General features: G+C 50.7%; 2 protein-coding genes across 2 annotated transcripts in view; one reads left to right on the forward strand and one right to left on the reverse strand.

The window, feature by feature from the left end:
* Nucleotides 1–23598, reverse strand: part of LOC147646466 (maestro heat-like repeat-containing protein family member 7) — a 321428-nt gene that overhangs the window by 28071 nt on the left and 269759 nt on the right. The gene's annotated exons all lie outside the window — the stretch shown is intronic.
* LOC147646468 (maestro heat-like repeat-containing protein family member 7) lies at nucleotides 13505–21228 on the forward strand. The gene is made up of 16 exons (XM_086873397.1): nucleotides 13505–15882; nucleotides 15982–16140; nucleotides 16410–16474; nucleotides 16584–16733; nucleotides 16923–17071; nucleotides 17376–17523; nucleotides 17773–17960; nucleotides 18050–18187; nucleotides 18466–18580; nucleotides 18752–18889; nucleotides 19103–19279; nucleotides 19420–19575; nucleotides 19734–19835; nucleotides 20059–20161; nucleotides 20442–20498; nucleotides 20789–21228. The coding sequence occupies exons 1-16, from the start codon at nucleotides 15759–15761 to the stop codon at nucleotides 20986–20988; spliced, it is 2169 nt and encodes a 722-aa protein (XP_086729523.1). The 5' UTR covers nucleotides 13505–15758; the 3' UTR covers nucleotides 20989–21228.

A 23598-nucleotide genomic window follows, 5' to 3' on the forward strand; every position in this document is an offset into this window, starting at 1 on the left:
CTTGTAATCCCTGTTCTGCACTCCCTGCTCGGGCACCAAAACATTGGAACCTGCCAGAACATCTTGAATTAGCACCAACCTGCAGAGAGCTACAGGGGGAGAACAACCCCCAACCACACAGGGACATTGATGGGCTGGGGCAGAGCTGAAACTAAAGTATTTTAATGCCAAGAGACAGGATTTTTTATTGCTGAATTCATTCTCCCAGGACAAGAATGAAAGCTTTGTCTCCTCACCTGCCACACGTCTATTGCCAAGGTTTGCTTCTGAGTTATGACTGATTTTCACTAATCTGTTCAGAACTCTGATGCTCTTCCTGCCCTAGGTGCAGAGATGATATTTCAGCTATTTCAGAGCCAGGTGAGCTCAGCACAGCTTGTGCAACACGCAGAATTTCCAGACCCACAGATTCAGGCCATGCAAACTGATACTTTTTCATCTCTGTGCAAAGATCACTGCAAGGATGTCAGTGATGTACCACACACTGCTCAGAGCTGTCCCTTCTATCCAGCTCTCCCCAGTCACTTCACACACTTCACTCCAAGCACTTTCTGATAGAGTTCAGTAGCACATGGGATTTCATCCTGGCTTTTCTTCCTTTTCTCCTGAGCTGTCTCCAGACACAGTGTGTGGGCACTGCAGCAGCATGAACGTGGCACCTCCCTGACACTGAGATTCATGTCACAACTTTTCATCCAAAGCAGCAAAGAAATGATTCCCACTGGCTCCCACACGGCTCCCTGGCAACTTTGTGCTGCTGCAGCTCCAGCACCAGCCCTGGTGCACAGCAATTTCAGGAGGAGACACACCAAAGGAATCAGCCATTCTCAGAAAAGAAACATCTGTTTGCATGGCCCAAATCCCCACAGCACTGCAGACTGTGCTGACCCTGCACACTCTGCATTTGCACTTCAGCCTCTGTGCCTCACTTTTCCTCTCACTAAAGTCCCCCCAGTTTCCCTCATGCTCACATTCCCAAGAGAATTCAAAGCAGCATTAGGAGCAGGGAGTGATGATGGGAGCTGTCCCAAGGCTCAACAAAATTTCTCAGGCCTGACAATTCTAGCCAAGGACAGAGGAAAAACCTGCATGGAAGAGGTGTGAAATCAAAGCAGTCATCAAATTTAGGTAGAATGAGAGAAGCTGAAGAGGTTTTCAGTGTTTGCAACAAGATTAGCAGCTCCAGGCACAGGAGGGATGGGACATTTTCCCCACTGTAACAACTCTGGGATGCAAATTGCATCTCAAATCCCTCTCCCCAGCTCTGGGACTTGTTCAGCCACCAACTTGGTGCTGAATTTTTCAAGCAAAGTGGAAGCTGGTCAGAGAGGTGGCTTGCAAATCCAAATCACAGAGGACAGCTTGGAAGCAGCAGCCAGAGCCAAGAGAGGCAGAGCCTGGTCCTGGGGTGCAGCACAGCCACACAACACATGCCTGAAACTCTGAGAAATGAAAGAATTTGCCACAGGAGATACAGAAGGTACTTGATGGAATCCCTGCCTCCTTCATGATGCATCAGCATGCAGGAGAACACAAGGATGAAGATGACAGCACCTTCTGCTGCTGCTGCTTCCATCTCCTGAGTGAAGTCTCACCAAAATCTCTCACTCTTGGGCATTCCCAAAGCCTCAGATTCCCTCAGTCCTTGCAGGATTTCAGTGCTGAGGAACATGATGGGAGATAAAGGCACTTGCAGACACCAGAGATGCATTTTCTGCCTGAGGTGCATTTCACTGCCCAGCGTAGCTCCTCTAAAACCATTCCAATCAGCCCCTTGGACAGCACCAAGCCAGCAGCAGAACATCAGCGCCTGAAAATGCTTGGAAATGCCATTCTTTGAGATTTCTCTCCAGCTCTCCCATTTCATGGTGCCATTGCAGGGCTTTATCCCATCATTCAGCACTTGCAGCAAGTCTTGGCAACCAGCTTCAAATGGATTTGTAGTGCTGAGCAAATAAGAGGCAATTTGACTTTGTCTCCGGTGAATGAAATTTCACCTCAATCAGATGATCTCTGTGTTCTGTGATTGGCCACGTATAGAGCAATGGCTAGCTAGCAAAGGTCATGTTCCCATGCAGCAATTAGCTGAGAAAGAATTAAATAACAATAGAGTACCGTTGGTTTGAGATGTTGGAAGGTCAGAAAGATCTTGGTGATAACTGTGAACTGAGAACAGGACACTGTGATCAGAAGAATGAGAATTCAGCACAGATGAGAGACCACAAGAATGTGGGACTAGGTGGAGTCAACCTTAAATGAAATATCCAAGAATGAGCTTGCTTTTGCACTATGTATGAGCCTAATTATTGATGCTATATAAGTGGTTTTAGAGTTATCAATAACTGAGACTTGCTGATCATTCATATTGAGTGCTGCATTTCTCCCGCCGAACTCATCAAATGGCGCCCGAACAGCAGGGACCTTTGGGACCTTTGGGACCTTTGGGACCTTTGGGACCTTTGGGACCTTTGGGACGTTTGGGACATTTGGGACCTTAAAAAAGAGTTGGGAGTCGGCCATGGGAGTCGGCGACAGAGGACGGGTCCTCTGCAGCAAGGACAGTGAAACGCAACAGCTGTGCCGCGTTCCAGGCAACCTCACAGGAGAGTCCTGATCACACAGCAACGGTGCCGTGCCCAGGCGACCTCAGAGGAGAGTCCTGCCGTAACGTGCTGCCGAAACCTTGTAGGGGCTGCAACAGCGCTGACGGTAAGATGGAAAGGCAAGCAGCATATGATTTATTTACCTGCTTTTTAGAATAGCGACAGGTTAAAGATTTTGATTTGCTCAAGGAGCTCCCTGGACTTCTTGCTTATGGGTATGCTCAGGGCTGTTTTCAGAATCCCCATACAGTCCATGAATTAAGTGAGTGGCGAAAGTTTGGAGATAAATTGTGGGAAGCTACTTTAGATGATGATAAAACTGCTAAAAAATTGAGAAAACTGTGGCAGACAGTTCATAATGTTCTTTTGCAGTATCAGGCTGAACAGGCAGCTGCTACAAAGGCATCTGCAGCATGTCAAAAAATAGATTATTAGAGGGAATTAATGAGTGTCCATTGCCACCCGCCACGAACACAGTAATCTTGACCCCCCCCACGCAGTCACTGACCCCTGCTGCCGCTGCTAATCCTTTTGTGCCATCTCCAATTCCTTCACCCACTAACCTTGATTCTGGAACGGAGCCTTCGGCACCGTTACCATCCTCCCCTATGGGAAATAAATCTGTCCCTGGGGTAGGGCATGACTTAGGTGAGGCTATTGCACGGGAAAGAAGGGAGACATGGGCTGCATTAGCACGGAATATTTTGCAAGAAGGAGATCAGGAAATAGCAGATGCTGTATTGGAAGTAGCATGTCCTGTAACCTTTGCACCGATGCAAGGGGGAGGAATACAAGCTCAAATTACAGCTTTAGATTGGAAATGGTTATCACAGTTGTGATCTACAGTCAGTCAGTTTGGAGTGACCAGTGAACCGGTTAGACAGATGATTGATTATTTGTGGGGTACACAGATTTTGTTGCCTGCAGATTGTAGGAGTATTATGAAATTGATTCTTAGTCAGCATCAGCAGTTGTTGTTTAATGCACACTGGCAAACTTATTGCCAAGAAAGTGTAAATGTGCAAAGACAGGCAGGTGATCCACTGCATGGGCTAACTTTGGAAGAACTTAGGGGATTAGGAGCATATAGTCAAGTGGAAGCACAAGCTATTTTGGGACCAGATAAGTTGAGAGAAGGAATGTGGTTAGTGCGAGCTGCATTTGATCGGATTAAGGAGCCAGGAGGTATTCCATCTTATATGGGTATTAAACAAGGGCGAGATGAGCCATTTGGAGCATTTATTGATAAAGCAGCTGCAGCTATAGAACAGGCAGGTGTTCCTGAATATATGAGGGGAGCATTATTAAAACAATGTGCATTACAGAATTGTAATCCAGCAACCAGGTCAGTTTTAAATTCCCTAAATGCTAATTGAACTATTGAAGAGGCATTAGAAAGGATGTCTAATATACCGGTGGGCTCACAGGCAATGTTAGCCCAGGCAATTAAAGAACTAGCATCAAATCAGAGTCAGGTTTTAGCAGCTCTTGCACCCCTACAAGCAGCTACAACCAACAATGGCAGGATTCCAGCCTCCCGACTCAAATGTTTTTGCTGTGGCAACCTTGGACATATTCGAAAGGAATGTACTGTACCATCTGTTTGGTGCAATCAGTGTCGCTCCAATACCCACACTGATAGTGTTTGCCGCCGGAGATCGGGAAACGGGAAGGTCAGCGCGAGAAGCCGCCACGCCAGGACACAAATAGCAGCTGCCAGAACATCAGTGCAACTTCCCTCCAGCCTGCCACAGCAGGGAGCCTCGGCCTGGACCTGGCAGCCTCAGTGACTGTGGATTTATTGACATCTCAGCCCTACAAGATTCCCACGGGAATTATGGGACCAGTGATAATAAATGGAAAAGCTGTGGGTGCAATAGTGTTGGGACGTTCATCTGCTAGTCTAATGGGATTGTTTATTTTACCTGGAGTAATTGATGTGGACTATTCTGGTGAAATATATATCATGGCATATACACTGGCACCACCAGCCAGAATTGATAAGGGACAGCAAATTGCACAACTGGTGCCAGTACCACAATATACCCATCAATTGACACCATTGAAAAATCAATTACAGGGTACAGGTGGATTTGGTTCTACAGGAGGACTTACATTGCTTACCCTGGGCTTAAACACTTGACCCAAGCGAAAAGTTGTTCCCAATTATAACGGAGAATCCCACCAATTAGAAGGACTATTGGATACTGGAACAGACTCAAGTATTGTTGCTCCACAGTACTGGCCCCAGGAATGGCCTTTGTTGTCCAGTATGGTTACTGTTACAGGGGTGGGAGGCTTAACTTTGGCAAAAAGGTCTCCTCAAATCCAGACTCAATTAGATGGGAAGGTCATCAATTCTGTTTTGTCAATTGTTCCATTACCAGACAAGGTCCAATGTCTAATAGGGTGAGATATTTTGTCCCAACTTGGTGTTATTTTGACCAATGAGCACCCTTTAGAGTAGAGGCCATTGTTTGGACTTTCCCACTCCCATTTAAATGCATAATTCAGGAACCAGTATGGGTTGAACAGTGGCCTTTAAAAAGGGAAAGTCTGCAGCTAGCTCATCAATTAGTGCTGGAACAATATCAACAAGGACATTTAAAGTTGTCAACAAGTCCTTGGAATGCCCCTATTTTTGTAATTAAAAAGAAATCTGGGAAATATCGATTGCTGCACGACTTACGTGCACTAAATGAACAAATGGAGCCAATGGGGGCACTGCAATCTGCTTTGCCCAATCCTGCAATGTTGCCAAGAGATTGGCCCTTCTTAATAATTGATTTAGAGGACTGTTTTTTCACCATCTCACTGCATGAACAGGATACTTGCAGATTTGCTTTTACCTTGCCCTCATTAAATCGAGCAGAACCAGACAAGAGATTTGAATGGACAGTTTTACCACAGGGTATCCGTAATTGTCCTACCTTGTGCCAGCTTTATGTTGATAATGCTTTGCAGCCACTACGTGTTCGATGGCCTACAACCATTATTTATCACTATATGGATGACGTTCTTTTTGCTCAGTCACAACCTTTTGCCGATAAACAAGTTACAGACATTCAAACACAACTACTTCAGAATGGACTGGTTGTTGCATCTGAGAAAATACAGCAGTCATCCCCATGGAAATATTTCGGGGGGACTTTAACTGAGCAGTATGTTGCCCCTCAGAAACTGTCATTGAACATGTCACTTCATACTGTTCATGATGCTCAGCGATTGCTGGGGGATTTGCAATGCCTTAAACCTGTTGTGGGTATTCCTAATGAACTTTTACAACCCTTATGACCTTTGTTAAAAGGTACTGATCCTACAGCACCTATACAGGTCACCAGTGAACAACAAGAAGCTCTCAATAAAATAATGGACTGTATCCAGACAGGTGTTGTTTGTAGGCGAGATCCAGACTTGGACATTAACCTTTCTGTATCGTTTGGACCTCAACATCTCATCGGTGCCTGAATGCAACAACAAAAGAAAACGGGAAATATGGGTATTAGAGTGGTTGTTGCCACCACTACAACAGAGACATACCTTAATTCAAAAAATTGAAATTTTAGCAGATTTAATAAAACAAAGGTAGAAGCGATTGTGACAAATTATGGGTGCAGATCCAGCTGTAATTCAGATACCAATAAAAAAGGACACTTTAGACTGGTATTTAATTCACAGCTCCACACTGCAAGAAGCATTGCTTGACAACAGCAGTGTGGTCAGTACTGAGGAGGTGCCTCGAATACCACTACGATGGATAGGCCAGCAGAATTGGATTGAAAAGCCCAAACAATCATTTGTGCCGTTACCAGGGGCATCAACGGTGTTCACTGATGCTGGAAAGAAATCTCGCACAGCTGCTGCTACATGGCAAGATTCAGAAGGACAATGGAATCATCATATTATTCCAGCTCAAAAGGAGGACACATTACAAACTCTGGAATTAGTCGCTGTTGTTTGGGTTTTGGTGCAGTTTAAGGGTCCTGTTAATGTGGTAACTGATTCTTTATATGTTGCAGGAGTGAGTGAACGTATTGAAAATGCAGACATAAAGGAAGTAAAAAACCCGCCTTTATATGAACTGTTTTTGCAGCTTCAAAGAGCAGTAAAGTTGAGGACTGCTGCCTTTGCTATTATCCATATTCATAGCCAGAAATGGGATGTGGGTTTAGGAGAAGGAAATGCCAGGGCAGACCGATTGGTTTCATTGACACAAAATAGTCCTGTCCTACCACAGACATTAGCTAGAGAAGCTCATGCCATCTTTCATCAAAATGCAAATGGTCTCCATCGGGAGTTTCAGATACCTTTGGAGGAGGCTCGGGCTATTGTCAAAACATGTCCTATTTGTAGTTTTCAAAATCAAGGCAGTGGATTGGGTCTTGGGGTAAACCCTAGAGGATTACAGGCTAATGAGTTGTGGCAAATGGATATTACTCATGTTGCAGAATTTGGGAGAGTTAAGTATGTACATGTCACCATTGATACTTACAGTCATTACATCTGGGCCACAGCTCAATCTGGTGAGAAAGCACGGAATGTTGAGCGACATTTAGTAAGTTGTTTTGCAGTCATGGGAGTTCCACGTTCTATCAAAACAGACAATGGGCCTGCTTATTGTAGTAGTAGAATTAAGCAGGTGATGCAATCATGGGGAATCAGACACATAACAGGGATTCCTCATTCCCCCACAAGTCAGGCAATAGTAGAATGAGCTAATGGTACTTTAAAGCAATATCTGAACAAATTTAGAGAGATCAAAGATCCACAAGAATGATTATTGCATTGTTTGTTTAAAATTTTCTGTGTATTTTCGGAAACAGTGATTTGCCTGCAGCAATACGTCATAGTGCACCTGAAACAGAGAAAACTCAAGGTCTAATATGGGTTTGCTATAAGGATCCAAAAACAGGACTGTGGGGAGGTCCCAGCAAGGTACTGTATTGGGGACATGGTTATCTTTGTGTGTCTACCCCCACAGGGCCTGTCTGGGTGCCGAGCCGATGGACTAAACCTGCTGATCCCAGGGATTTATCTTCAGCTGATCCAGAAAATTCTGCAGATACTTCTCGCTCTCTGCCAGCAACATAGAGACGGGATCTGATGAACCCTCACATGAAAATCTTGTGTACAGTACCAGAGTGTGAATGTTATCCTTTTGTATTTTATATTTGTAAAGTGTGTAAAGAAAAGTGGTGGGCACATTCTAAGTGGGGTTGATCCCCAAGAGGGATTTGTACAGAGTGTTACAACTTTGAAAGAAATTTCAGTGAGGTTGCATTACAGGAAGGTGTGCAAACAGGACAATTTGAAAAAGGATCTGATAGATGGTGGGAGATTTATGCTTTTGGGATAAACCCAGAAAATTATTGTTATCATCCTAATACCCCTTTGCCATATATTATTGAAGTAACCACAATCCGCTGTCATAAAACACTTATAGAGGTCAGGTGTGATATTCCAGGGATAAAAAATAAAAATTGGGAGCAATTCTTAAAACGGCAGTCTCGAGAGAAAGGGTCTTTCCCTGAAAGTTATCCCTGCTGCCGAGAAGATGGAACACCCCGTGGTTCGAAGCAACCGAATCGACGGGCCAGGCAGAGGGGTAAAAGAAAAGGGAAGCAAGATCTCCCATGGGATCCAGCCAAGATGCTGGCTGAACTGCCACAATCTTTTTAAAGTCCTTAAGAGACTATCTCTGATTCGGTTGTTGTAGTGGTTTACCATGATAAAGGGAAATGAAGGGTTTTTGATTGACATGGATGAGAGACAAAATATGTGGATAATGTGGGCCAATCAAACTGGACAAGATAATTTTTGCCTTTCAATGGCCACCCCTTCAGATCCTTTTCGAACTTGTTTAGTGGGAGCACCTTTAGAGGATTCACTCAATGCCACAATGTTTAAAAAATGGACAAAGAATTGGAAAATGCCCGAAGAAGCAAACAAAACATTATGTGAAATCACATCAGGTAAATTCACGATCAGTATTTGTGATACAGGTTTAATCCCAGCAAATCCCATTGGTGCTCAAAATTAGTACGTTGCTACAGGTTTAAATGTTACCGGGTCAGAGCCACGAGAGTTAAGACTGTTAGGCTCAGCCCCTAGCAATTATTGTTTAACTTTTGTCAATTGGGCTAGGAACAATCATGCAAAAAGGTCTCATGGGCCAAATGGTACAAATGTTTCTCCACAAAATTTACTATATTTGCAAAATAATGATGCATACTGTGGCAATTGGTCTCACAAGATAAATTCTAGCAGTTCACCTCTACAATTACCACCTGGTATTTTTCTAATCTGTGGAGATCGTGCATGGCAAGGACTGCCAGCAAACATTTATGGAGGGCCTTGTTATTTTGGTAAACTGACATTGTTTGCACCCACTATACAGCAACTATTAAGAGCCAATAGAACCAGGTTACGAACAAAGAGAAGTGTGTTCCAATTGGGGCCAGAATGCAAGGATCAGGTTGAACTTTGGGAACGTCCTACAGTGATTGTGTCATCTGTTTTTACACCTGGAGTATCTAGTGCTCAAGCCTTAACACAGTTACGACGACTGGCATGTTGGACAGGAAAACAGTTTAATATTACATCAAAGGTTTTGTCCGATTTGCTTTTGGATATGAAGAGTGTTAGGCATGCTGTATTGCAGAATAGAGCTGCTATTGATTTTTTGCTATTAGCACAGGGCCATGGCTGTGAAGACTTTGATGGGATGTGTTGCATGAATCTTTCTGACCATTCAGTGTCTATTCATGCTCATCTCCGACAACTACAGAACAATATGAAAATATTAACCATGGAAACAAATCCATTAGAGGAATGGTTTCAATCCCTAGGTCTCACAGGATGGTTAAAATATTTGGCACAAATGGCAATTGTTGTTATATTGATCATTGTGATTGTGCTACTGTTTATTCCTTGCATACTGCAATGCTTGCAAAACATGATGAAAAGGGCTACTTCTACAGTTTCGGTAGTACAAAAAGAAAACAGGGGAATTGTAGAGGAATGGCTAGAGAGCAAAGGTCATGTTCCCATGCAGCAGTTAGCTGAGAAAGAATGAGACAATAGAGTACAGTTGGTGTGAGATGTTGCAAGGTCAGGAAGGCCTTAGTGATAACTGTTAACTGAGAACAGGATGCTGTGATCAGAAGAATGTGAATTCAGCATAGATGAGCGATCACAGGAATGTGGAATTAGGTGGAGTTGACCTTAAATAAAAATATCCAAGAATGAGCTTGCTTTTGCACTATGTATGAGCCTAATTATTGATGCTATATAAGTGGTTTTAGAGTTACCAATAAATGAGACTTGCTGATCATTCATATTGAGTGCTGCATTTCTCCCGCCGAACTCATCATTTAGGTCCAAGTTTCAAACTGCAAATTTTTACACTCAAGACACAGTCATGAAGAACATGTATTTCAATTTCCTATTCCTTTAACTGCAGTGTAAAATATCTTAATATTGGAAAACATCCATAAAATCTCTCAAAGAAGGCAGCTAATGGATTCTTTTCACTAGCACGGGTACAAACTAAGAACTAAAATCAAAGCTGAGTTCTCTTCTTCAAAAGATCAGTTACCTCTGTCTTACTCCAGTGTTATAGAAGATTTTTCACTACACACTTGGGGGTAATTTTTATCTTTCATATTTTTGGGGGTTTTTTTTTGTTTGCTTTTGATGTTTTTGTTGGTTTTTTTTACAGAAAACATGTCCTAGAAAAGGCATGTCCTTTGCTCCTGGTTCCCGTGTGGAGCAGCTCCCTTCCCGCTGGCTGAGCTGCTCAGGCAGAGCCCGGCAGCTCCTGGCCCTGCAGGGCTGAGGCTTTTCCCCGTTGCTGGGCACAGACTGATGGAGCAGCAGTGCTGAACACGGGCACACGCAGAGGGAGCAGAGCAGCTGCCTTTGCCCACCTGAAGCTCCAAGGCCAAACTCTGAGCAGGCACGGCTGCAAGAGACTCGCAGGCTCCCTGTTGGCTCTGCTGCCCCACTTGTGCCCGGCCCAGCTCTGTGGGAGGCAGAGGGAGAACAAGGGGCAGCTCCCTCCCAGCCCCAGCCCAGGGACCCCTCCAGCCCCGGGCCTTGGGCCACTGTCAGCACCCGGTGCTCCAGCCACGGCTTCTGCTGACACTGACAGCAACAACCAAACTGGGGCTGGTCCCGAGGGAGCAGCAGCAGTGCCTGGATCTGATCCCTCAGTCTGGGGCAGCCCCCTGGGGGAACAGAGGGCACAGCAAGAGGGACAAAACCAGTCAAGGTCAGAGACTGGGAAGAGCCAGAGCTGGGAGCAGGAACAGCTGCTTCATTGAATCCTGGAGAAAGCTCTTGGCTGGTTCAAAGCACTGAAAGTGTGAAGAGCAGAAGAGGAGGCCACACCAAACAATGCTCCTGTTTTCACATTTCCCCTCTCCGTGTCCCAGAAGGAATTGAATGAACTTATTCTTCTCTCCGAGTGGTCTCCTTCAGCTTGAGCAGCTCAGCACCAGGAGCTGAAGGAGCTGAAGCCTCAGGCCACAAGAGCTGAGCAAGATGGGGCTTTTGGACTAAAGTAATGTTGCTAAGTAATGGACCTAGCTGAATGCAGCAGATAGAATCCTGGTATTATAGAATCCATTCTGCTGGAAAAGACCTCTGAGCTCATCCAGTCCAGCCAGTCACCCAGCAGTGTCAAGCCCCCCACTAAACCTCGTTTCTGAAGTGCCAAGGTCTGCAAAACAGGCCCTGAGTGAGGCCTGAACAACAGGCCCTGAGCCAAAGGTGATCTCTGGATGAACCTTCCAACCAAGGGTTATCTGTCCATCTGCTCATTACTGAAATATGCATGGTCATGAACACTGTGATAGATGTATCCACTCATCAATGAAACATGGATTGACCTTTCTGTGTTTAGAAGCCAGACAAGGCCATGAAATCCCACATCTGGCCTTGTTTGGGGTGTATGGTCAGGGTCGACTCCCTTGGTTCCTCCTTGAGGCCTGGCCAGGCTTTGGCAGGGACCCAAGAGGAGGATGAAACCAGATATTCCCACACCAGAAGTGCTGTCAGTTTGTTTATTCAGCACTATCAAAGCTGGGCCCTCTCTCACAGCGGGGTTGGAGCCTCATCTGTGGCTGGAGGCACCTGCAGGAATTCCCAGTGTCTGGAGTGGCTCTCCAGCCCTTGGCTGTGACAGCTTCCCCAGCTGATAGGTGGATCTGGGGATGGCAAAGTCTGAGGGGAACTGGTGCTGGATCTTTGTTAATCCCTGCAGGCAATCTTTGGCACTGATGATTGGATTCATTGCTGAGCTGCTCCTTTTGTCATCCTTTGCTGCTTGGAGCTGCAGTAAGTGACACTGATTCCTTCAGGTGGAGTTTGTGCCTTTGGTGCTGACTCTGCCCGCTGCTGAAACAAAACTGGCAAAGTCTAGCCAGATCACAACAAAATGTCACTTTTAAAATGTAAATGTAAGGAATCAGTCCCATCTGTAATTCCCAGAAAGGAAGCTCTCCCCGGAGTTCGCTGGCTCTGGAGTGGGGCTGAGGTCGGAGCACCGTGCGAGCAGTGGGGCAGTCGGTTAAAAGAGGCTGAACCGCTGGATGTCTTAAAATGCATCCAGACATTGCATATGGGAAAATGAAAAGAACTCATGGGTTTGGGAAGACGAGGATGGATTTTGTTAACAGCACAAAGAGAAGGAACAATTGTTTTCGGAATGCTCCCACGTGGAGTGACAGAAGAAGGTTTTAGTCTTTAGCTCAGGTTTGTTTGTCCAAGTAAAATAATAATAACAATAACAATAATAATAGTAATAATAACACAATAATATATATTTATATATATAACTAAAAATCAAAAATGTGAAATAATGTTGACAATTCCAATTTGTTAGCTTTGGCTGCTCACTGTAACACTAAAATACCCTACAAAAAAGGACTAGCAAAGACCCAAATGTCAATGGTAAACTTTGTGAATTGTATACAAGGAATAAAGGAGGAAGGGATAAAACTGGCTATTTTTATAGGGTTTGCCGATGCTGTGATGTGGAATGCTTTGTCTGTTCCTGGGAAAAACACAGTGATTAAGACTGCTGGGTATTTCATGTAACACACTATCTACAAGTTGCAGGATTGGTTGAACAATTGTTAAAAGAGCAGTTGATAAAATGAGGAGATGGGAACCTGTCCCGGTGGAGAACCCATCTCCCAGATGGGCTCCATGCCCTTAACAATGGGCCCACTGGGAAATGGAAACCCCTGGGTGTGCACGGCTGCACCCAATTTGCAAACACAGCCATGGACAGTGAGACTTGGACTGCCTGGGAAATTGTTCTGGCTGTGATGGCCCCTGCCAGGGCCACCCCAGAGGCTGCAGGGCTGGACCTTCATGCACCGGAATTCATTAGGAGAAATCAGAAGCAAATGAGAGCTTACAATGCAGGAATAAGAATTCAGATGCCTCCAGGACACTTTGGTTTGATAACTGCTCACTGGAGCTTGGCCTTGCAAAGGGTTCATGTCATGGGAGGAGGAATTGATGCAGATTATCAAGGAGAAATTGAAGTAAGTCTGTTAAACAATAATGAACAAGATTTGATTGTTCAACCCCATGACAAGGTAGAAGAAATATTGATATCGCAATTGAAAAAATAATTGTGAAGAAAGAATATCCACTTCAAATTGCCTCCATTTGTGGATAAAAAGAGTTTGGACCCAGCAGTCCTAATAAAGGAGCCAGAGTGTGGGTCCAGAGGCCAAATGGCCTTCCCGAGCCAGCTGAAGGAACAGCTCTGGGCAAAGACAACACTGTTGGAATCCTGAGACCTGGGCAGGAACAATGGGAATATGTCCCTGCAGCCAAGTGTTCTCTGCCAGAACAAGTCAATGAGATGGGATATTGTTTTACAGCTGCTGCCAGACCAAATCTCCCTGTTTGCCCCAACGGCCCCTTTGGAAAATGCTCAGATCCACGGGGCTCCATGTGAAGGCTGATGTGACCCTGAGGGACTTCCACACCAATTCCAGCCAGGAGCCTGGCTGTCCCTCAGGGACTGGGACCCGGCACCTCTCCAGCCGAAGGGAAAAGGACCCCAGCAAGCCTTGTTAGCCACAGACAGCGCGGTAAAGCTGAACAGCAAAGGACCTTGGGGACATTATTCTGGAATTCAAAAGGTGCCAGCTCCATGGACAACAGAATTATTGTTCCTAACGTGAATGAGGGTGAGGAAAAAGAATGAGTAAGCTTGTGATGGTAAAGCACAGAAATCCTTTCACATTGTGGCCTCCAACTAGAACAGGGCTTGGTTTCTCCGGAAGGGAAATCTCAGTCAATCCTGTAAAACTGATAATTGCATTCCTGTGTTCCACAGCACAGTTTTCTGTCAGTGTCCCTGCACTGGATCCGTTACAAGTCAGAGCCCATTGACAGAGTTTTGGGCACCCCACAGGGTGAGCCCTCCGAGGGAACCCCATTCCTCCCAACCTGAGCTGAGAACATACCCAGCAATTAGTTACATTGAGTATTTTGGCTACTTTGATCTTTAAATTTTCAAAATAATTTTGATGACTAATGCCTTGATTAAACTTCAGAGGTGTTTCTGGCAAACAAAGATCCTGGCTGACTCTCAAGATACAACTTACAGGTGTTGGGGGTTAGGTGTCCTTTATTTTCTATTTAGTTCTGGCTTGCCTGTGGAATTTTTACTCATGACTTGCAGGGAAAACTTAACTGCGGGTACTTGGTGGGTGCTTGAGGAAAGATAAAGAGTTTGGCTGGGCCCAGGGGGGGAAGGGGGCAGGAAAAGGGGAGGTTGGGGACAGTTTGGTGGCTTCTTCAGCTTCGGAGAAGAACACTTTGGGTGCAGAGCTGTTGTGGTGGGGAGAAGGGAATTTCGCCATCACCCAGATGGAGCTGCTGCTTCTTCTCCTTCTTCCCTCTTCATTGGTGGCCTCGCACCCCCTGTCCTGCCGGGACGTGTGGCAGTGCCAGCCATCGCCACGGAGCTGCTGATCCACCTCAGCCACTGGCCCGGGATCTCAGCTCATCCCTGCTGTTCCAGCTGAGTGTTCCTCAGAGCCCTGCAGGAGCACCAGCACTGACTGCCAACCCGAGGGGGTTTGTGAAACAAAGCCTCTCCTCCATCCTTTCCCGTCTCAGCCCAGAAAGCTGTCACGGGGTCCCTGGCTCTGTTTTCTTGCTAATGCTGTAGTTATTGTTGTTTGTTTGCCTGGTTATAAATACTAGTGAAGAACTGTCATTCCTATCCCCAGATCTCTGCCTGAGAGCCCCTTGATTTCAGGATTATCATAATTCGGAGGGAGGGGGTCCACATTTTTCATTCCAAGGGAGGCTCCTGCCCTCCCTAGCAGACACCTGTCTCCAAAAACCGAGACATTTGCATGAGAAAATTTTACAAAGTTTTCAATAAAATTCTTATTGATAAATTTGACTCCATTTCTAACAAGCTGTTCCTAAAGATCCCGTCAGGCTGTCTTAGACACTTTGGGCAAGGGATTCCTTCCAAGCTGGGCCACTTGGGGGGGGATGGGGGCGGCCCCAGGGCGGAGGGCAGGGTGTGCAAGGGCCCTTTGTGACACGCTGCAGCACGGTCACCGTGGGATGGTGGCAACGGGAGCAGATGTCAAAGGGCCCTTTGTGACACGTGCTGCCATAGGAGCTGGCGGTGACAGGGCCACGCCACAGTGCTCGGTGCACGCGACGGGTCAGGACGCGCCAGAGCGGTGCTGTGAGGAGCCCCCGCACAGCGCACTCCTTTGTGTCGGACCTGGAGCTTTTCTGAAGCACTATTCCTACAGGTGACCTCGAGGCCAGACCACAGGTCTTGCTGACTTGTGGCCTTCCCGAGGCTTCCTTCTTAAGGTTCTCTTGAGGGCAGACCGTGGGACTTGGTGACCCGGAGCTTTTCCGACGTGTTGCCCATCCCTGCAGTCTCTGCCCTTGAGACCAGACCACAGTCCCTGTCGAGGAGCCTCCTGTCCTTGTGGCAGGAGCCCTCAAGACCCAAGTGCAGGACTCGCTGTCTTGCAGTCTTGCCAGGACTTGAGTCTTGCAGGTGCCTTCCAGGCACGACTGCAGGACTTGCTGACTCCGACCTTTTCCGAGCCATCTCTCCTGCAAGTAGCCAGAAATCCAGTCACTGCCATGGAGCAGCGACCCCCAAGAGTGCCCAAGTTGGCCTGGCTTGAGGAGCAGGAAGAAGAAGGCTCTGAAGCTGTCCTGGCACAGGAGTCTGAAGAGGTGCAGGAGTTCCAGGCACCACAGGAGGGTGAGTTGCAGAGCTCGGCCTTAGGGCTAGTGCCTGTTGCCAGCTTGGCCCTATCCCATTCCATGCCATGCCATCCCCTGGTGCTGTTCCTATGGAAAGGATTGGAGAGTCTGGAGGAAGATATGGAGCAGCGACCCCCAAGAGTGCCCAAACTGGCCTGGGTGGAGGAGGAAGAGGAGGAGGTCGAGGAAGAAGGCCCTGGAGCTGCCCCAGCACCAGAGACCGAAGAGGTGCAGCAGTTGCAGCCGCTGGAGGAGGGTGAGTGGCAGAGCTGGGCCCCAGGGCTGGTGCCTGCGGCCATCTTGGCCCCATCCCATCCCATTGCATCCCATCTCATCCCATCCCACACTGTCCTGTGGACACACACCCATGGACAGCACAAAAAAGGGGCTGGGGATGCCCCCACAGCAGTGGCCGTGCTGCATCCCCTGGGGCATCCCGGGACTGTCCCTGCCTGGGGAACGCAGGGCTGGGCTGTGCTCTCCCGCCTCTCCTGCAGCCCCTCAGCTCTGGCTGCTCTTTGCCAGATGCAGCCATGGACGGCGCACAAGAGCAGGACACCGCCCGTGGCCGCTTCCGCAGAGCAGCGCAGGTACCTGCAGCCATCCCCACCTGCGCTGGACCTGCTGGCACTGCTCAGCCCAGCACCGCACTTGGAGCACTCCATGCAACTTCCCTGCCTTCCTGCCCTTCTCCTACAGTTTCTTTACCAATACATCAAGAGGATTGGCAAGGAAGAGACCAGTCCCATGGACACTGAGATCAAAGCATCCTCAGAGGTCTTGGTAGAAGAAAGCAGCGCTGCCCAGCTGGATCTGCTTGTAGAGACGGCTCTTTTCAATCCAGAGCAAGTAAGCAGCCTGTTGCCAACCTTTGATCCTCCAGCAATTGCTTGGCTTTCCCAAGCCACGCCTGCTGCTCACTTGAAGCTTTTGAGGCCATGGCAGCGTGCTGGAAGAGAAGCACTTGTCTGGGGAAGAAGCTGGGCACATTGCTGACTCCCTCTGCTAGCATTCCAAGTCTCCCTGTGCCTTCTCCAGGTGCCCGGCGTGGTGAGGTACATCCACCAGTGGCTCATGGCCAATGAGGCTGCTGAGCACAGGATGGACTGGGCCCTGATGCAAGTGGCCGAGGCAGAGCCTGATGATGTGGCCATCACTCTCCTGCGGGTGGCCCCAACGTGTGACAGGTATGGGGCCCAGCTGCCCCGAGGCCTCAGGGCTCCCCAGCCCATCACCCTGTACAGCCCGGCCCAGGGCTGTGAGCAACACAGACTTCCAGGGCCCTCTGGCTGCTCCCTTTGCCAGCCCTGCTACAAAGTCGGCCCCCGAGCCTGCTGCCGTGCTGCCAGCCTGCCCCTCAGGGGCCTGTCCCCACAGGGCTGGGCTGCCTGGCTGCTGCTGCCGCTCAGGGCCAGTGGGCACAGGCAGAGCTGGCGGCCAGCTCAGCTCCCCGCTGCTGCCCAGCCCACGGTGCTGTGTCTGACCCCGCAGAGCTGCTATGGCCATGTGGACGACCATCTTGCTCTCGCCCTGGATTTCAGAGGAAGTGACACCGCTCCTCGTCAATGTGGTGGGGAGCTGGCCGCAGAAAAACCTGGGCACCTCTGATGGGGACAAGACGGCTGTCTTTTCCCTGACTGTAAGTTTCTGGAGCTGGCCTTTGCTCACCGCAAGGCCGGCCGCCTCTCCAGCAGCTCTGTTGCCTCCTTCCCCCACTGCATCTCCCTGCTTCAGGCACTGGCCACAAACCTGGCCTAGGGGCAGCTTCAGGGCCACCAGGCCCGCTGCTCCCCCTGCGTCTCCCCCGGCCTCTCCCTGCCACGCTCAGGCCCTGCCACACGGACGCCCCGGCACTGAGCGCTGTCTCGGGCTGCTTTGTCCTCTGCAGGCAACTCTGGTGATGTGGAAGATCCTCCAGGGGCCCTGTTGCCCACAGATCCTCACAGTCTATTTCCCCCGCCTCTTCGTGCATCTGCTCTTCCAAACGTACTTCAGTACTTTGTATATGACAGAGGACGTCCATACCTTCTGGAAGGAATGCCAGGAGCAACACGGCCTCTCCACCAGCCCCAACAGGTGCTCCATGCCACTCCTCCTGTCCCTGCCACTTCCCGAGCCTCGGAGCCAGCGCTCCCAGCGTCACCTGGGCTTTGCTGTGCACACAGGTTTGCAGTGCAGACCCTGAAGGCCCTGCTCTGCAGTCTCCACTTGGAGCATGTGGTGGTGGCAATGGAACGCAAGCGTGGCTGGGACACGCTGCTCTGTGCTGACACCCACCACTATGCCGTGGGTCTGCTGGCCAGGTGAGTCCCCCTTCTCCCCACAGCCTCCGACATTTGTGCCCCCTGCCCGGGATGCCCCCCACAGTCCCCGTGGCCATGGGCCTGAGGGCCTCGTCACCGAGGGATGGCCAAGGAGACTGCAAAAGGCTGTGAGAGGAGGGTGCCCAGGAGCAGCCACATCTCACGGGCCCACATCCCCTCACAGGGTGCTGGGGCAATAGGACAACTGTGTCCATCAGTCCTGGGAGAGGTTTTTCGCACCCTTGCTGAGACTCTTTGTGCCATTTTCTGCCTTCCAGGGTAATGCGCCGTGCATCCGCCCACTTGTGTAAAGGCATTTTAAGCTACCTGCTTGAGGTGCTCAGCAAACCGTTGCCACTCTGGGATGTCTCTGCCATGGCATTCCTTGTGGAGGTGAGTCTGATGGCCAGCACTACCTTGCTCAGCTCCCTGCCAGCCCTGTCCCCTTGCATAGCCACAGCTGCCTGCGACGGCACCCGCGCCCTGTGCTGCTGCCTGGGCCCAGCCCTGCGCACTTCCAGGCTCCTGCGGCCGGCTCCCCTCTCACTGCCCTGTGCCTTTCAGCTCCTAGATTGCCTGGACTTGAGTGACTGTGGTGACAGCCTAATGGAGATCTTGTATAAGTACCTGTGGTACAATTCCACAGACATGTATCACCAGGTGCTCAGGGCTCTCCTCCTGCTAAGGGACCGTCCCTCCATGGTGAGAAGGGGGCAGCAGCTGAAGCCGTGTGGGCAGCATGAGGCTGGGCAATGCTGTCACTTGGCCTTGGCTGGCCTTTGCCTTGGGCGCTGAGGCAGCTCCTCCCAGCTCTCCTGCCTCCTGCTTCAGCTGCCCGAGTGCTTTGGGAAAGGGCTTTGGCCTCTGGGCCCTGCAGCAGCTGCCCGGGCTTTCACACCCTTGTGTTCTGCACAGGCCGAAAGAATTCAGAGCCTGACAGGAAGACTAGTGCACCTCCTGTGGGACTTGGACAGTGACGTGGCCAGGATGAGCATTGCTCTCCTGAGCTATATTTTCCTGGATGAAGACACCCCAATATCCTGGCGCAGGGCCCTGCAGCTGGCTGAGCCGCTCCTGAAACTCCTGGACAATGTAAGGCTCTGTGCCCCAGCCACGGCCACTGCCTGCTGCCCGGACACTTTGTGCCCTGTGCATTTGCAGGCCTGCGCCAATGTGGGCCACAAGAAGCCAATGATGAGGTCATTTTTCCTTCCTTCCTTCCTTTCATACAGCCTGATAGCCAGGTGCAGCTGCTCTCCATGTCTCTCCTTCGAAGAGTGATGTCTTCAGCAGAAGAAGAAGGAAGAAAGCCCCTGAAGGAACGAGTGTACCAGAGCCTGCTCCCACTCTTTTTCCACTGCCAAGATGAGAATCGGCATGTGGCAGAGGTGAGGACTCCTGGGCTGCTGCTGCGCCTTGGCAGGGGGCTCAGCTGCCTCCTGCCCTGACGCAGGCTTGCAGGCTGCAGCCTCCTCCAGCCCTTGGCACTGGGACACTCCTGTGCCCTGGCTTGTGGGGCCATTTGCGGCTCTCTGCTGCTCCCCAGGCCTCTCGGACAACGCTCCTTCGCGCGGCTGGCTTTCTGAAGAGGCCAGACCTGGAAAAACCTGTGAGGAAGGAGAAACTGTGGAAGTTTGCCAAGCTCGTGGTAAGGGCAGTCTGCAAGTGCCAGCCAAAGGCTAGAGAAGCCCCCTGGCCCCGGTGCTCAGTGTGTGGGGCTGGCAGCTGTGCCCTTGCCCACTGCTGCACCCGGGCGCCGCACGGCTTCTCAGGGCTGGCCGGGCACGGGAGGCCGGGACTGGCCGCAGGCTGCAGCGCCCGGCCGAGGGGCAGAGCCCGCGCCAACCCTTCCCTCCTGCCGCTTTCTCCAGCTGGCCGACCACAGGATCCCCTTGGCCGAGCACCTGCGCCGGGCCCTGCAGTACCTGCAGGACCCACAGGAGACCCTGCGAGCGGCGGCCATCAGGGTCATCGGTGAGTCCCGAGCCCGGGCTCCCTCCCCGCCCCGCCGCAGCTCGGCCCCAGCCCCGGCTGCTGCGCCGGCAGCGGCACCCGGGCCCGGCGCCCTGGAGCCCCGGCTGCCCTCGGGGCTGCTGCTGCCGGCCTCTGGCAGCCGTGCCCTTGGGCTGAGTCAGGGTGCGGCAAGGGCCCGGGCTGATCCCTGCCGGGGCAGGAGGCCGTGTGGCCACAGGGCTGGCAGCGTCGCTGGCAGGGATCTGTGCTGCTGGGACCCTGACAGGCTCTGTGTTCTCAGGGATGGCCGGGGAGCAGCTGAGGGGGCAGCAGGCAGAGCTCCAGGTGTTGTGCAGAGGTGAGCCAGGACAGCGGGCTGACAGCGGTGGCTGTCGGGGGCAGCTGCAAGCCCTGGCCAGGCTGTGGAGGGCTCTGCTCCCTGTCCCGATGAGGGGCGGCGTGGGCAGAGCACAGTGAGATTTCAGGGCCACGTGGGGCATTTGTGGCCAGCAGCTTCGGGCTGACCCCCTTGGTCCCTGCTCCCTCCTGGCCAAGGCAAGAGCCGGCTGGCATGGCCCTGGCAGGGGGCTCTCGCTGGGCCCCCACAGCTCTGGGGTGTGACCGTGGCTCTGTTTGTCTCTCTTGCAGCCCTCGAACGCCTGACGGAGGACAGAAGCGGTGCCGTGTCAGACCTGGCACTTGAGACGCTGTATGTCCTCCGGGCCATCCAGAGTGCCCGATATTCCATCGTGCAGAGGATGCAAGACCAAATCCTCAGGGCATGGAGGACACGGCCTCGTCTGTCGGGCTTGGGCTGGCTGCACTGCTGGAGATGTGCTCAGAGATGATTTGGGACGTTCTGTTTGCTGGGGCCACCTGGGCAAGCCAGGATTTTTAATTTCATAAGAATTGTTTTCTTCTGTTTTTTTCTTTTTAGTATGTAAATAATATAGGATATGTTAGGGCTGAGAGGCTCTATCTTCTGGGGCCACATGGGCCATCTGTTATTTTTTTTTTCATAGAGATTGTTCTTTTCTTCGTTTCGTTTCCATCTAGTATGTAAATAATATAGGATATGTTATAAACCACAAGAGTCCCAAGACCTTTCTTTTGCTGCCCAGGGTGTGAGGGGCATAGGGGAAGAGAGGGAAAAGGGTTCTTGTGTTCAGCAACCTGCCGGGGCGTGCAGTGGCGCAGGGGAAATGGCCAGAAGCCCCTTGGCCTTTGGTGGTTGTGCTGAAGCCACAAGCCCTGTGGCAGGCAGGAAGCGCCATCTGTGTCCTGCTGCCCGTGTGTTGCTGCCGTGATGGCTGAGGAGCTGCTGGAGCTCCTGTGGGGCTGCAGCGCTGCTGCCGGGCCAGGCTGGGGGAGCCCCTGAGGGCACGGGGTGCTGGGCGGCCGTGAAGGGATGAACGGCTGCAGAGGCCCAGATGGGACAAGGCAGTGGGAAGGCACGAGGGGGATATGTGAGGGAGTGGGTGGCAGGAGGTTCCAAGGGGACAGAAGGCCCTGGAGGAGCCGGGGTGGTGGGAAGCCCTGAGGAATTGGGTGTCAGAGGGCCATAAGCAGCCCCCGGGCAGCCGCCTGGTCCCTGACACCCGGCTGCTCCGGTGCTGCCCCAAAATGTCCCCCAGGCCTGCAGCAGAAGGCCTGGAGGCTGGGACACCACCCCAGCGGGAGGGTGGGGACAGCCCGAGGTGCCCAGGCTGGGCTGGCTGGGGACATGGAGGGCAGGGGGGTGCTGCCAGGCCACGGCCACTGGGTGCCTCCAGGAAGGGGCAGTGGGCAGTGGCAGGACTGGCGGCCAGTCCGGGCCCTCGCGGCTGCCCAGGCCACGCTGCTGTGACCGAGGCCCCCCTGACACAGAGCTCGGGGCCCACAGAGCTGCTTCCACCATGGGGAGGGTGGCGATGTCTCCTCCAGCAGGGCTGCCCAGTGGCTGCTGCCCAAGCGGCTCTGGAGCCCACAGAAACAGCAGCAGAGTGTGCCCAGGAACAGCAGCAGCCCCAACGTCGGCACCTGCGCACTGAGGCGTCCGCAGCAGCCGGGTGCCAAACAGGGGGAGGCTGTGGGCACAATTGCCTTTGCTTTGGCAAAAGGCTTCAGCAGAGTTGGCCACAATGGCTTTCTCTTCACTTGCAGCCTCACAGCAACACTTGCCAGCTTCAGCTGCAGCCTGTGCCCGTGACTGACTTGGATGGCCGTGCTTGAGGGCGAGCTCGCCTTCCACACTCAGGTGTCCCAAGGCAGTGGCATTGGCACCATCCTGAGTGAGAGAGAGAGAGAGAGAGAGAGAGAGAGAGAGAGAGTCTGATGGGGCAGCTGCCCTCCCTCTCATCTGTCCAGGCACCTTAAAGACACATGAAACCAAATCCTGGACTTGCTTGGAACAAAGGAAGAAGCAGCATGCGCTGAAAAAAAGCAGGGACTTACACGGCTCAGTTTTGCTCTCCACTTGGGCAATCCCAGAATCCCTGAGCACTTGGTGTTGCAAAGTAGCATCAACATCATCCAGTCTCCAGCCACCCTGCCATGGGCACAGGTGGTATGCAGGCACAAGGTGTCACTAGAACTGGGAGAACACTTTTCCATGTTGACCTTTTCCTCTCCTGGATTTCAAGCAAAGATGAAAGAATCATCTGGTGAATGACAGGTGAATAGTGTAGCTCACAGAACTAGGAGTAGGAGTCTCCAGTGGCCCATGGTGTGTCCATTCAACCCTTGTTAGATTGTCCAGTTGGAGCTCAGCGCGGTGCAGCCCGGGCACTGGCACCAGGCTGGTCCATTTCAGCATCCCAAAGCCTTGGTGGCTCCCTGTGCACCCATTGTCTCCTGAATCCATTCTTGAATTCCCAGTTACTGCTGTGCCGGACATGAGAACACAGGAACAGCTTGTTTGGCTCATTCTTGCCTTTGCTGCTCCTGCCTAAGGGAATCATCAGGACTATATGCTGATGGAATGGGATCACCGAACAGCAGGGACTTTGTCTGTAGTGTCTAAAACTAAAACCTTGTCTGACTGTTCAGACACTCTAAAATCCAGGGTGAGAATGACAGCTTTGGTATGGAAGAATCCTAGAAATCTTGACTTGTGATTTATCTAGTCAAGGATTTGAATGCCAATGTGGAAACTACAAAAATATTCAAACTTGTTTTCATTGGCAACCCCTTTGAAATGGCATCAGCAGACCTCCAGGGGACAGGGTATGACAGTGGGGACAGTACTTGGCAGCTCATGGCTTCAGATGTGGGAGGTAAATATTTTGCCTAGGTACACATTTAAGTTCAAGTTTTCCCAGGGTTTGGATTGACTCGTCATTGCAGGTAACTTTAATCAATGCAAAAGGATGTAAAAGCAGAGTTTCTGGAGAATGTGCACTAGGGAGGAAATAGGGAGAAAACCTTGAACACAGCCAGCAGGCTCTGGAAAAATTTATAAAAGTTACAGTTAAAAACAG

This window comes from Cyanistes caeruleus, unplaced genomic scaffold, assembly GCF_971803275.1.
Source record: "Cyanistes caeruleus unplaced genomic scaffold, bCyaCae1.hap1.1 HAP1_SCAFFOLD_96, whole genome shotgun sequence".
In the NCBI taxonomy this organism is placed as follows: domain Eukaryota; kingdom Metazoa; phylum Chordata; class Aves; order Passeriformes; family Paridae; genus Cyanistes; species Cyanistes caeruleus.